The sequence below is a fragment of the Takifugu rubripes genome, chromosome 5 (assembly GCF_901000725.2).
Source record: "Takifugu rubripes chromosome 5, fTakRub1.2, whole genome shotgun sequence".
In the NCBI taxonomy this organism is placed as follows: domain Eukaryota; kingdom Metazoa; phylum Chordata; class Actinopteri; order Tetraodontiformes; family Tetraodontidae; genus Takifugu; species Takifugu rubripes.
Window position 1 is genome coordinate 12,104,090 of NC_042289.1, and position 13,667 is coordinate 12,117,756.

At 48.9% G+C, this 13,667-nt stretch overlaps 1 protein-coding gene across 1 annotated transcript; it reads left to right on the forward strand.

The window, feature by feature from the left end:
* The first annotated feature begins 1,677 nt into the window (after window positions 1-1,677).
* Window positions 1,678-13,271, forward strand: plcd3a (phospholipase C, delta 3a). Its single transcript, XM_003964819.3, has 15 exons — window positions 1,678-2,022; window positions 5,473-5,637; window positions 8,242-8,470; window positions 9,010-9,139; window positions 9,387-9,612; window positions 9,699-9,900; window positions 9,977-10,121; window positions 10,315-10,467; window positions 10,550-10,702; window positions 10,778-10,928; window positions 11,078-11,194; window positions 11,354-11,532; window positions 11,919-12,054; window positions 12,280-12,429; window positions 12,512-13,271. Exons 1-15 carry the CDS (start codon window positions 1,947-1,949, stop codon window positions 12,652-12,654), a joined length of 2,355 nt encoding a protein of 784 aa, XP_003964868.2. The 5' UTR covers window positions 1,678-1,946; the 3' UTR covers window positions 12,655-13,271.
* Window positions 13,272-13,667: the final 396 nt, after the last annotated feature.

Here is a 13,667-nt window from a genome sequence, read left to right on the forward strand (position 1 = left end):
ATTCACGAACAGTTATAACTTTAACATATGAACACCGAGTTAAAAACGTTATAGGTCGCCGCCTTGAGATGAGCACAAACTGATTTAGACTCGGTCTGTCTTGACGTTTATCCGCGGCGTTGAACCCTCGGAGAATAAATTCTCTTTCAGGAAGTAGACCGACCCCGGGTTGCAAGCAGCACTGAAGCCTTTTATTTTTCTGCTTAGCCAGCTCTTCTTGGATTTTTACATCGGAGCATCTTAACATTCTGTCACCGTGGCCGAGTCAGCCATCAGTTAAACGGGGTTATGGCTGGATCCAACAATATGGCAACCAAGAACGTTGTTGCTGTTCACACACACACACACACACACACAATTTTCAAATGCATCAAGGAGTTAACATCTAATTTTCCACTGTTCCTTGTCTGGTGCAACAATGGCTTCATTGTAAACTTTGTGTGCATCTGCAGTTTTGCCTGTATTAACAGTAGAGTCGTGTTGCTCCGACTGTGACCTCCTGAACAGGGTGACTCCACTCCTGCTTGTAAAGACATGAAAGTCCAACAGCTACTAACAACACTGGCCTCCTGTTTGCACTATTAGAAACCAGCCGGGTTTCTGCTCCTTGCAAACAAGCCGAATTGGGGAAATGCTGCGAGGGAGAGGGCGATGGCCCCCACTCAGTGGTGCAGTGAAGCTGAGGGGTTCCAATGTTCTCAAGCGAAGGAGCTGCTCCAGCCATGGAACCAAGGCTTCCTGAAAAGATCACAGCTTGTGAGGATTAGTGGGAATAACTTAATCTCTCATCCTGCCTGACATCGTTGTTGCCGCATTTAAAAGAATATGAAGAGGTAGTAGATGGAGTTTCATCAGGCCTGCCATTAATATGGGGTTGATAATCTTGAACTAGACGCACGGTACAGTAATAACTGACTCAAGAACCAATTAAAACTCTCTTTCTGTGCCACAGAAGCACAACATGTTAAACTCCTGGTTCGTATTATAACTCTTTGTTAGTAATATTATTGTATTATTGTATTTTTGTTTGCAATAACTTTATTATTTTGAATTAAATAGGTCCCCCCCTCGCTTCTGATGCATCCCCTGGATTTATTTCCAAATACTAACCTTTAGAACTACAGACCAGTTGCATATACATCCCTCTACGTACATCCGTGCACGCAGGATTAAATTAAATTATTTGCTTTTATGGTTCAGACAGTTGCATCTTGTTTCCAACAGGGGGCGTCTCACCCTTACCTATTCTGCCTCATTTACTCTGAGATCAAATGTAAAAATAAATAAATTAATAAAAAGGAGTAGCAACAAAGATGCAAATCTCTTTTTTTTGCGTTGTGTGGAAGAATATTTAAGATGATTCTTCCAAAAATAGTTCGTTTGAGTTGTTTTCCCCATATTGCTCGTGTACAAGTTGGTCCAAATAATGTCTAAATTTAAAAATCGAATTAAATTTGGGATTTTACTCACGTAATATGTACGCGTGGCTTTGAATTCAATCAAAATAATTGACGGTATTTAATTTAAACGCCTTGAACGGCCCGTCGGCAGTTTATCATTTAACATTATCGTTTAAAATCATTAATGGGAGAATTATGGCCTGGCCGTCTTCCAGAGCCTCGCCAGAATTCACTCAGGGGACTTTGGGGCAGTTTCAGGCAGTTGGGGGTGCAGGCGGCAGGAGGAGGAGGAGGTGCAGGTGTGCCAGGCGTGCGCCTCGGACGGAGTCATATTACGCGCAGGCATGGAGCACCGCGCTGGGGAGGGACTTCTCTTTACATGTGGAAAAGGAATGACTGTCTCTCCCTGCTCGGGGCCTCAAATCTGTGCTGGCGGGGAGGAAGCTGAAACCCCCCTCGACTCTTTATTCCCCCGAGCTAACAGTCAGAACGAGCCTCCAGTGCGAAGGTGGCGGCCGGGCTGAGGTTTCTGCAGGAGCCGCAACAATGTTGGGAAGCGGGAAGACTCCGGTCGGCCACTCCAGGGAGGAGAAGAGGACGGCGGAGCCCGGCAGGAGGCTCGGTAAGAGTTGCTTCTTCTCCCGAGCGCCGACACCAAACGCGCCATAATTACGCAGCAAATCTGAGCAAATCCTAACAAACGGGAAGGATTTCACGGCTCTGAACCATCAGTTGCACTTTAAAAACTGCAAAACGCTGACTTGGTGTCTTGGCTGAAGGTGTAATGAGAGTTCTTGTGTGGCGGGAGCAGCTGCCAAACTTCTGAAGTTCATTTTATGAGACTAAACAGGATAAGACAGCTGTTTACTCCTCTGCGTTATAATGGCGCAGATTACTGGTAATCAACAGATAATGACACCCTAATGCGTCAGTATCTGTGAAAGTGTGTGAGAGCGTGCGTGTGTTGGTGTTGCGTGGAGGAGATCATGTGTTTATGAGGAGTTGACCGGTTCTTCCAGCCCACTCCCACCCGGGCCAGCGCTCCTCGCACCTGGAGGGAGCCAAGACCGAGCACCTGTCAGAAGCCGTGAAAAAGACTCTGGAAATCTGGACCGGCGCTCGACCACAGACCTGGACGGGCTCCTCGGGGCCCGGCGGTCCAAGAACCGAGGAGAAGCAGCAAATCCTGACATTTAAAACAGCTGCAGGCAGCACATTTTTTGACAGATAGGTGCTGGAAAAAGGATCAGAAAGGAGAAAAGTCTTGGCCCCTTCCTTAGCGGCTCCGCGGCTACCAGACCCATCCTCGGTGCATTCTTCTGGCCCCCGGGCCCGGTGTGGAACAGGTGCCGAGCCAGAACCGAATCTGCTGACACTCTGCAGACGCTTGTTGAGGCATCGCTGATGTTTGATGCTGCCAGGAGCAAATAATGAGTCCACTGGGACAAACCCCACCACCCCCCCGGTGACCCTTTACTGCCATGTGTGCTTATAAACCAGGTGGTCAGGTGGACTTTAACCCAGCAGTAAATCTGACCCGATACCAGAGACAAAAGCAGCGGTATTGGAGTCATGTGACGTCTGCGTGGATAGATAAAGGTGGTGTCAGTAGTTTGACTCAGGCACGTATGGATGCATCCCAAATGTGGTTATGACCCATAACGGCTCTCACGTGGCTGTGATTATTCTGAACGCAGGGCACAAGCAGGAATTAGCGCATTAACGCGGCCGCGGAGCCGTCGGCCGGTGGGTCCCCACGTCCAAAGTCTTAGATTTCAGCTTGACCCCATTAAAGGTTTCAGAATTAAACGCTGACGTCTGACGGGGGCGGAGAAATCATCATATCCCAAAAACATTTCACCCCGATGTGCTGGAATAAACGAACGGGAGAGGCCCGTTGGTCCTCGGTCCTCAGCGAGGGTCACAATTCTCTCGCTCGCTTTGATTTTTGTTTCCATTTTCCTTTGATCTTTGAGACGTGGCTTCGATTGTCCCGTAAGAGGCACATCGTGGTCGTGCCCGGTTCGCCCAACCTGTGCGGGTCCAGTCTTGGCTCGCCCGCCGTTGTTAGGTTGAGAGAAACCCGAACCTTCTCCCAGGAGGAGCCGGTATGCGAGCGGCGTTCGTGTGTGACCGACTGGCTCATGTGCTCATTTTCTCTCTAATCCTCCTCGCTGGCGTTGACGTAGCCGAGGCTGATGTCACCGTTTATTGCTTCTCCTCCACACGGTTCAGCCGGTAAATGCCTTATTCGGCAGTTTTCGCGGGCTCGCCGCTGCCCCCGGTGGCGGGCTGCAGTACAGGCCATCAGCACAGGTTCTGAAACACTCCCAAGTTTGTAGCCTGACACAGAAAATCAGTTTTACACTAAAGTCAAGTGAGCCAAGCCTTCTAATTAAAACCAGAGCAGAAGCTTTGTCTACAAGGATCACAGCCTCAGTCTTGATGGAGGGGGGGGGGGGGAAACCCCTCCTTTTCCTTCTCGCAGGCTGTTATGGTCTGTTTACCTGCCGCGGAGATCTAAAGTGTTCTGTTACGGGCCATAAATATCTCCCGAGCTGCACAATCTTAGGCCAGAGCCATGGAGATTGTTGCCCCGGCTCGCTGAGATTGTAAAAAAAGAATCCAGATTTCTGAGGCGTCAAATGAAGGAGGGGGCTGCAGAGAAACGCTTCTGTGCTGAGCTGCTTCGGTTTGTGTCATAATAAACGTCCCCGGAGGTGCTAGCATACCTACTAATTTAGCCTCCATGCTGTGTTGAAATACTTGGCCTTGGAAAGGATCGCGGTTGCTACCCAGTCGCCATGCAGGCCTCCGTTTACCACCTGACGGAGCGGCCGTCAACCTGATTTGTGGCGAGAAAAGGTTGAGAGGGAGGAGGAAGAGCCTCCTCTCTCTCTCCTCTCCCTCCATTTACGGCCCCGCGAACAGGCTTTCGGGGGTGAATCGGAAGGGCGGTATTCCCAGATATCCGAGCGTTGCAGGTAGGAACGAGGAAAAGGTGCAGCCGAGGGTTGAGACGGGGGAGCTTTGGGCTGTTTGAGCAGCTTAGCGTGGTCAATGACCTGCAGTTAATCGGGCCCATGTGCTCCGCTTGGGGGAATGCCGTACATGTGGCAACAGCCTGGAAAAACAGCTTGTTATGGACAGCCTGGGGGTGGGGTGGGGTGGGGTCTTTGTGTTCCACCCTGATGGGGAAGAATCCGCGGCTCCAGTTTGTTTCTGGAGTGGAGGAGGGGGAGGGAGTTTCTGTTGTTTGGTAAACCGGGGGGGGGGGGGGGCCCTTTGAGGAGCTTCAGCCATTTAGCAGCGAGAGAATGGAAGAGGGTGATTTAAAAGGCAGGCGGTATTCCCCGGCTGTGAGGACGTGAGTGGAAGAGTGATTTAAAAAAGAGACTCAAGAGGGGAAAGTGCTTCATTGCACTGCCTCTGTGACACCCCAGTGGTTCCACCTTACATCCATTTAGGCCCTAATGATCAACGCTAGCGCGTCACAACTCAGGCTGGCGACCGTCCAGTTTTAGCTGAAACCTACAGATAAACGTTCCGAAAGTTGCCGAGGTGCAAGATTGCAGAAATATAAGTTGCCTCATATTCCTCTAGTGTTTGGATGAACATGAGGCAACTTATGTTTGGAGTGCAGGTCATGTTGGAACTTTCTATATCTATTAGCATTAAGCTAAAGGGTTCCATTCCCAGATGGACCTGGATCTGTTTTTACTGCTGCGGTATCTCTGAGATGGTACCAGCAGGACGTCTGTTGACACATTCCCAGTTCTGCTGGAAGTCAGACGCTGTTTGGGTTGGAGAACTGAAAAGAACCTTTATTACGTGTTTTTCCTGACGCGTCCACAGTCACATTCCCAGATCCTGCCGACAATGCAGCCGCTAAATAATCTCGCCGCCCTTTCCTGCTGTTGAGTCACCGCTTGTCAGAGGGTTTAAGACAACATAGGACGGACTTGGTGGACTAAAACCTTCATCTAGTCCTTCTCTCTCTCTGATTTGTATATAAAACACAGATGCTGGTTGACAGTAAGTAGAGCTCTGTTGTGTCTTCTGTGTCCTCCAGGGCTGGAGAATGAAGACATCCGTGTGATGATGCAGGGCTCCAACATGGTGAAGGTTCGCTCCTCCCGGTGGCAGAAGAGCCGGAACGTGCGGCTCCTGGAGGACGGACTCACCGTCTGGTGCGAGTCCACCAAGAGCTCCCGCAGAGCCAAAGCTAAGCAGACGTGTGAGTATGCGTGTGTGTGTGTGTGTGTGTGTGTGTGTGTGTGTGTGTGTGTGTGTGTGTGTGTGTTGGCTGCAGTTCATGACCATCAGGAGAATTTAAGGTGGAAAATAGGCAAAGGACCAAGTGAAAAGGGAATTCGGAGAAATCAGAAGGAGCTCTGACAGCCGACTGGATGAAAGAGAGGAAAAGCATTTTCCGGGAGGGGAAAGCGGCCGGTAGGCCTTCCCAGTACAGACTGGGACCAGTCTGGATTGCTGCTCGTCTCTGCTCTGCCTCATTACAGAGGCTGTTTGTTTGGCGGCTCCGGAGACGCGATCAAATAATTAGGGGGTCTGAAGCTCGGCAGATGCGGCTACAGTAGCCTGGATCATGTCTGCTTTGTCCAGCTGTCCAGATCACCGGGTGAAGCCAACGGCGTCTCGCTGATGACGCGGCAGATTTCCCTGATTAGCTTTGATTATGGGGGTGTGTGCGTGTGTGTGGGGCAGCAGGAATCCAGGAGGTGCTAATTTACAGAAACTGCGTCCAAGGAGACACTTTTAATCTTTTATTTAGGAAAAATTCAGTATGAGCTTGATGTTTGTTCCTGTTTGGGTGTATTTGTCCATTTGCGAGCATGATTATGCGAAAACGTTGGGGCTAAAACCGGAGTGTGAACGTTCCCAAAGACACACGTGGTCCCAGAGAGGATTAGAAATCCACCCTTTCAGCCCTCGGCGTCAGATTCACGGCATTATTCAGGCTCCAGCCTTACAGATGACCAGTTTTAGTCCAACTGGCAGGAAATCACAGTCGAGAGCCGCTAAATTACAGTCACTAAATTACAGTCACACTTCTGACGAAACGTGCGACTGTCAATCACGTGCAATTACACCGAAGTTCTAAACCTCTGGAGAAATCCTTTTTCTCTTTATTTTAGACGCAGCCTTGGAAAATCTGATGGAGAAATAGGTCAGAGTGCAGGGATACTGAGTGTTTTGTGCCTGTATTTCATGCAGGAAGGTGTTTTAACAACAACGTCCTGTGTTTGCCGTCCCGACCTTGTTGTCTGCGGCCTGAGGGGGGGTGGGCGTCAAGGCTGACTTGATTGTGCTTCAGCCAAAAATAAGCCCCCATCGGTCAGATTCCAGCGTGTAAAAAAAAACCCCCCGAGCAGCAGAGTGAGTCTGAGAGCTGCAAGAGATAACGCCTTGTCTCGCTGCTGTGCTGCGGAGCCGAAGACCATATTTGTGTGTTATAAGTGGCTGTTTGTGTGGATCCAGGATGAGGGCTTGGACCGGCTCCTCTTTTCCAGGCTCCAGGCACCCCTCCAGGTCGGGTGTGTGATCTGACGCCTGGAGCTCGGTGCTCGGTCTTCTGCTAGGAAAACACTTGGCATGAAATACAACACCTCCGAGTCACATGCACGCATATGCGTGCCACTTTTGCCATCTCTGGGACGGCCATGAAGGAGGAATGTGGGGTATTATTGCAGTGTAGGACAACAGTGTCTTCACAGCCTCCAGCAGGAGAATGGGGCTTTTGTCGGGGGGCCGCCATTATTACCCCGCTCCAGCAGCCACTTTCTGTTTGGACTTGGCAAATATGAGCAAACAGAGCTCAAATAAAGCCTTTTTTGGCTCTCCCCCCCTCAGATACGACCACTCCGGATTCATCGGAGAGATGAGTCTCACGGCTGCACGTGCCGAGAAGAAAAGTCGTAGCTCTTTGTGCACATGACAGGCATTACTCATAGGACGGAGCTGCTACCCGAGAAAAATGTTTTAGCCACATCAGATCCCAGAGTCAAGTACCTCCACAAATACTGGATGAAGTTCCATGAAATTCACGGCCTCGGAAAGATAAATCTGATGTTTTCAGTGTCCTGTTGGGCTCAAGGTTGTCATTTTATTTGTGAAATATATAAATTTATCCTAGCAACTCCTATAGAACCGTCCTGTTTATGGCTGCAACTAAAACTAAAACAATTTAAAACCAATCTAAAAATAATCTTCACTGTAATGAGCAATGATTTGGTTTTTTGCATGAAGAAATTCACTGAAATCTGTGGTTAATGCATCATCAGCCAGCTGTTTCAGCTCAGATTTGGTTCCAACTCACACATCAACTGGTGACATTTATTTTAGCCTGAGCGCTACTAGTTGTTAGCATGGTGATCTCACACGTATATCAGATGTTAGCATTTAGATCACAAGATTGTGGCTCACCGAGATTCTACTTTTGGCTCATTGGAGACAGAAACTCCAGAAACACAGATATTTTGAGCTGTGCAAGAAAATCTGTATGTTTTTTTTTATCTTCACGTCCATGTGTTAGCATGTTAGCATCAGTCTGAAGGTACTTTTCTATGGTTGTTATTACAGCTTCAGTTAAAAGGCTTAACATTACGTTACCACAGTGAATGCTGGTTGCCACTTTCTCAGAGTTGAAAGTACATTTTTCCCCTAAAAGCATCATAAATTCGCAGGTTTAAATGGCCCTGTTGTGAAATCCGGTTGGTTTTGTTGGTCTGAATGAATCACGAGGTTTTATTGTGAATTACAGCTAAAAGGCCTTTTCCCTCAATGCTTCTTTATTTCACAACCCTTTGCTTCCCTCTCACAGTCGCCGCCACAGAGGTGGAGTGCATCCGCGAAGGCTGCCAGTCTGAGGCGCTGAGGCGCCTCTCGAGGTCCGTGCACGACAAGCAGTGCTTCACCGTGGTCTTCAGAGGAGCCAGGAAGAGCCTGGACCTGGTGTGCCCCAGCGAGGCTGAGGCCCAATGCTGGGTCCGAGGGCTCCGCACGCTGAAGGAATACGTGGCCAACATGAGTCAGAAGGAAAAGTTGGACCAATATCCTGCCCAATTTACAATCCAGTAAATATAGCTCAGCGTTCCCAGTATCACTGTCGCTGCTGTCAGACGTCCCATCTTACACCCAGAGCCTCGCTGCTGGGGGCAGCTCAGTGAAGAGCTCCAAATCTGCTCCCACAGTCACTTGAAGCACATTTACAGGAAGCCAGCAGATCGCCAGATGAGTTTTCAGGTTGTGATTTTAATTTAGCGGTGTATCTGCGTGGGCATTCTGAGCAACGGGCAGCTGGTGAGAACAAGATCCTCGTTGCTGTCAACACTTTTATCGAGTTACGTTGCATCAGATGTTTACCTTAGAGCCTGGTAACGGCCGCCATCTTTGCCTTCCTCTGTGAACTCAGCAGTGGTGAGTTGAGACTATCAGGCTCTCACAACAGGACATGAAAAGGAGCTCAGGAGGGAAGGCAAGAACAAAAGGAAGCTAAACAATGAGTGCTGACTGCTCCAGGAACGGAGCCGAGCTCTGAAGTCTGTGTGTGTTTTCTAGTCTCCACTGCTTTTCCTTTAACTCTGTAAACTTGGATCCGAGGCTACCTGAGGAGAGCGGACCAGAACCAGGACGGAAAAATGAGCTACGAGGAGGTGAAGCGGTTACTCCAGATGATCAACATCGACCTGAGCGAGCAGTACGCCCGCTGTTTGTTCAAGGTCAGGGTTGGGTTATTGCACCTGTAACAACATTTCCCCCCCCCCCCACCCCCCATTTCTGTACCCCAGATTAAATTGGTACTCCTCCAAGACCCAGTTTTTAGGTCCGGTTCCTCTGAGAACCAGGCTTTTAATGCAAAAAAAAACACAGCTGGATGTGATTTGCATGATTATTTCTAGACAAAAGCACGTTTTGTTTGATAGGTGTGTCTTTTTTTCCCCACCCCAACCCGTCCACGCATCCCAGAGGTGCGACCGATCCGGAGACGATCGTCTGGACCACATAGAGATCGAGGAGTTCTGCAGGGAGCTGCTGCGGCGGCCTGAACTCGACGCCGTATTCAGGCACTATTCCAGTAACGGCTGCGTGCTGGCCACCGCAGAGCTGCGCGACTTCCTGGGAGACCAAGGAGAAGACGCCTCGCTGAAGCACGCCCAGAGCCTCATCCTCACGTATGAGCTCAACGAGTGGGGTAGGTCCCGCACGCCGTCCTCCACCGCTCGAAAGCCGGAACCAAAGCTAAACGGTTGATTTGGCATTTGTTGTTATTCCCTGCAGCTCAGAAGAACCAGCTCATGACCCAGAACGGGTTCACCATGTACATGCTGTCCCAGGAGAACGACGTGTTTAACCCCGACCACGGCAGGGTCCACCAGGACATGAGCCACCCCCTGGCCCATTACTTCATCTCTTCGTCACACAACACTTACCTTACCAAGGACCAAGTTACCAGCGCCAGCAGTACTGAGCCTTACATCAGGTAATGACCCGGAACACCGCCAGACTCGCGCGTCCGCTCCACCCCGGAGGAGTCATGACATGTCTCTCGCCAACAGGGCTCTGAATCAGGGGTGCCGCTGCGTGGAGCTGGACTGCTGGGATGGAGACCGAGGAGAACCGGTCATCTACCACGGACACACTCTCACCTCTAAAGTGCCCTTCAAGGAGGTGATCGAAACCATCGCCCAGTACGCCTTCAAGGTAAGAACTGTCTGACTCCATAAATCCTGTAATGATGCCATAATCGGCAACCAGAACATTCCAGGACGTTTTCCTTCTCAGCATCCAACTACCTGCCACTTTGGGGATTCTATGGGATTAAAGCTTTAGGTCCTGTGTTGTATTTATGCTGTTAATTGCATTATAATGGACTTCCCTGCGTCTCTCCATGTAGGCATCTCCTTACCCTCTAATCCTGTCTCTGGAAAATCACTGCTCTGTGGAGCAGCAGGCCGTCATGGCCAAAAACCTGCGTACCATCCTGGGAGGCAAACTTCTCACCAGGCCCCTCACTTCTGAGCCGCTGACGGATCTGCCCTCTCCTGAGGTACAACACACAGCTGGAACACACTGAACCCCCCCCAACTGCCTCCTGTCACCTCTGATTTTCCAAACGACCTTGGTTCCAGGAGCTGAGGGGTCGCATCCTGATAAAGGGGAAGAAGCACACTCCTCACCTGGCTCAGCTGGGAAAGAACGGCAGCTGCGCCAGCTTCTCCTCCAGCTCCGACGAAGAAGTGGCAAACGCTGTCAAGAACGCGCCGAAAAAGGAGCCTGCGAAGGTCAGTGGCGGCGCGGGCATCGGCGAGTCCTCTGCAGGTTTGAGATAAGAGACCAATTTCTCTCGTCCTTCGCAGGTCAGCCTGAAACTCAGCCCGGAGCTGTCGGAGCTGGCGGTGTACTGCAGGAGCGTTCCCTTCCGAGGCTTCGAAAATCTGTTTGAAAACCCTCCCAATGAAATGTCCTCCTTCTCTGAAAGCGAAGCCCTCAGGCTCATCAAGGACTCTGGTACAAATGTGGGAATAATTGCATGTCCTCGCCGCGTAGGGGAAAGTCGAAAGGATTTTGTGGAGAGCGCAGCAGCAGCTGATTCCGCGGTTGGTGCCGTCAGCCTCCGGTGGATCACGGCGTGTGCTTCTTTATCTTTTCATTTGCAGGGAAGCTTTTTGCGAGACACAACAGCAGACAGCTGAGCCGGATCTACCCCTCTGGCCAGCGCCTCCAATCATCCAACTATGATCCGCAGGAAATGTGGAACGGGGGCTGCCAGATGGGTCAGTACTCCAAACCGGAGCTGAGAGGCAAACGCGGACTGTTCCGCTGAAAAATGCCAGAACACGTTCATTCCGCTGCTTACCGCTTCGCTGAGTCTCCAATGTTTTATGGCGTGCGTCACCAAGCCGGCAGCCTTATTGACTCCGTTGTTTCCACAGTGGCTCTGAACTTCCAGACACCCGGCGAACAGATGGACCTGAACCAGGGCCGCTTCCTCCCCAACGGTCGCTGTGGATACGTCTTGAAACCCAGCTTCTTGTGCAGCCCCACGTCTAACTTCAACCCCGAGAACACAGGAGGAGGGCCCGGACACATCCCGACCCAGCTGACCATACGAGTGAGTGTCAGCAGAGTAATCCGATTACACCTCCGATTTCTGCACCAGTCCGATTATATATCAGATTACTGCTTGCTGATTGTGCATTTTTGGTTTCAATAAAAACTCATTGTTGTCCTTTTTGACATTTTACGTCATGGATGATAGTCAATCACGCCCCCTGGAGGCCGACAGTGGAAACACGCCATCCTCTCCCTATTATTTTAGACAAACTGAAACCCAGATGTGAAATAACAAATAGTCACTCTTCTTTAGTTTTATATCAGCATAAGTGTTGGAACCACTGTATAAAATGGTCCTTAACATAAGACAGTGTAAATGTTATTTAGCTATACTTCCAACAAATCAGAATGTGTAAAAAAAGGCTCCTTTTTTTTGTCTTTCAGATAATCTCAGCACAGCAGCTGCCCAAAATCAACGCAGATAAGTTTAGCTCCATTGTTGACCCCCAAGTGTGGGTGGAAATTCACGGGGTGGCCATTGATAACACAAAGGGCAAAACCCACCGCATTGACAACAACGGTAAATCAGATTTCATCACCATTAGCAAATCCGATTTGTTAACTGCATAGTTTCAGCAGAGGGCTTTTTACTCCTAACAATAAAGGAGAGCTGTTTTTAAATTAAAGATTGACGAACAATTTGAATCTCTCAGCCAACAGATGGCAGCGTTAAGTGTAATTATTCTTTTCTGTCCATGGCTGAAAAAGTGCACCGTGTTTTTACAGACTTTTGCGCCCCCTACAGGTTTTAACCCGCGGTGGGACTGCACCCTGGGCTTCCAGCTTCAGGTCCCTGAGCTGGCCTTGGTCAGGTTTGTGGTTGAGGACCACGACCACACAGCCAAAAACGACTTCGTGGGCCAATTCACACTTCCTTTCACGAGCTTGCGGACAGGTGCAGCACAGACGCTCGCTCTCCTCATCATAGCGCCTCAAAATTCGCACCGCTCCTCCTAACCTCTGTTCTCTCTTCTCAGGCTACCGACATGTTCATTTGCTGAAGGCAGATGGTTCCAGTCTGTCACCCGCCACCCTCTTCATCCACGTTAAAGTGACCCGCAAAGGAATCCCCCTCAAGACGGTGTCTGAGCGTTTGGCCTTGGCCAAAGCCAAGCCTTGACACCTGCGAGATAACAGCGGCCTTTTGAACAAGCACGGTCACTAATCACTCTGAAGATGTGCCATGTATTTTAATTCGAAGTATAATGGCAGTTAAAGAACAAACTTACTTCCTTGGCTGAAACCGAAAGTGTGTAAGAAGAAAAACAAGCATGTTCAAACTGAACAATTTTAATTTAGAAGTGATTGTTTTTGCACTAATGATGTAATAAGAGGTATTGCTCATTGATTGTCACCAGCTCTATCAGCTTTTATCCATTTTAATTACTTAATCAAGGCACTTTTCATTTCCCTTAGGAAGATTTTACATGTTTCCACTTCTTAAAAGACTTGAAGTATGGACAGTGTTACCATGCAGATAAATGTTTACAGATGTTCTGTATTCGTCCTGCAATCAAAGTGTTTGAAGCTGTTGCATTTAATTTTATTTAGATGTTAAGATAGGGTTGAATACTACAATTACTTCACCATTATTGTAGGCTACAGCTACATAGAACAATGCACTAATAAAAGCTCCTGCGTTTAAATTACTGTAATTACAATGAGTATGATCAAATAAGTGAAGTATGATGTTGCATTTTTGGAATATTGTTAAAGAGAAGCATTAATAACACTTTACTGTGAGTGTTGTGTCATTTTTCTACGTGCTGTCACAACAGAGAAGGGGTTTAGGGTTGCATCTCACTAACATTCTGCACAAAACCGAAGACCCCAATGGTTTTATTACTCATGCACATTGGTGTTTTCATGTCGAAACATCAGTCATAATAGATAAGGGTAGTAAAAGTAAGGATTGTTAGGTCAATGAATAGTTGGATCGTTGCTGAGGAATTCCAACTATCTCTGAATCACTTAGCAATCGATTGATGAGGTCGCTACCACGTGCCTCGACTACTTCCCGGGAAATTAACATTTAGCATGATCCAAAAACCTTTAAATGTGCCAAATTTAGTAGTGAGTCACACTTTAGTCCAACATTGTCAAACAACAATCTACTCAAAGGCCATAGAGCAG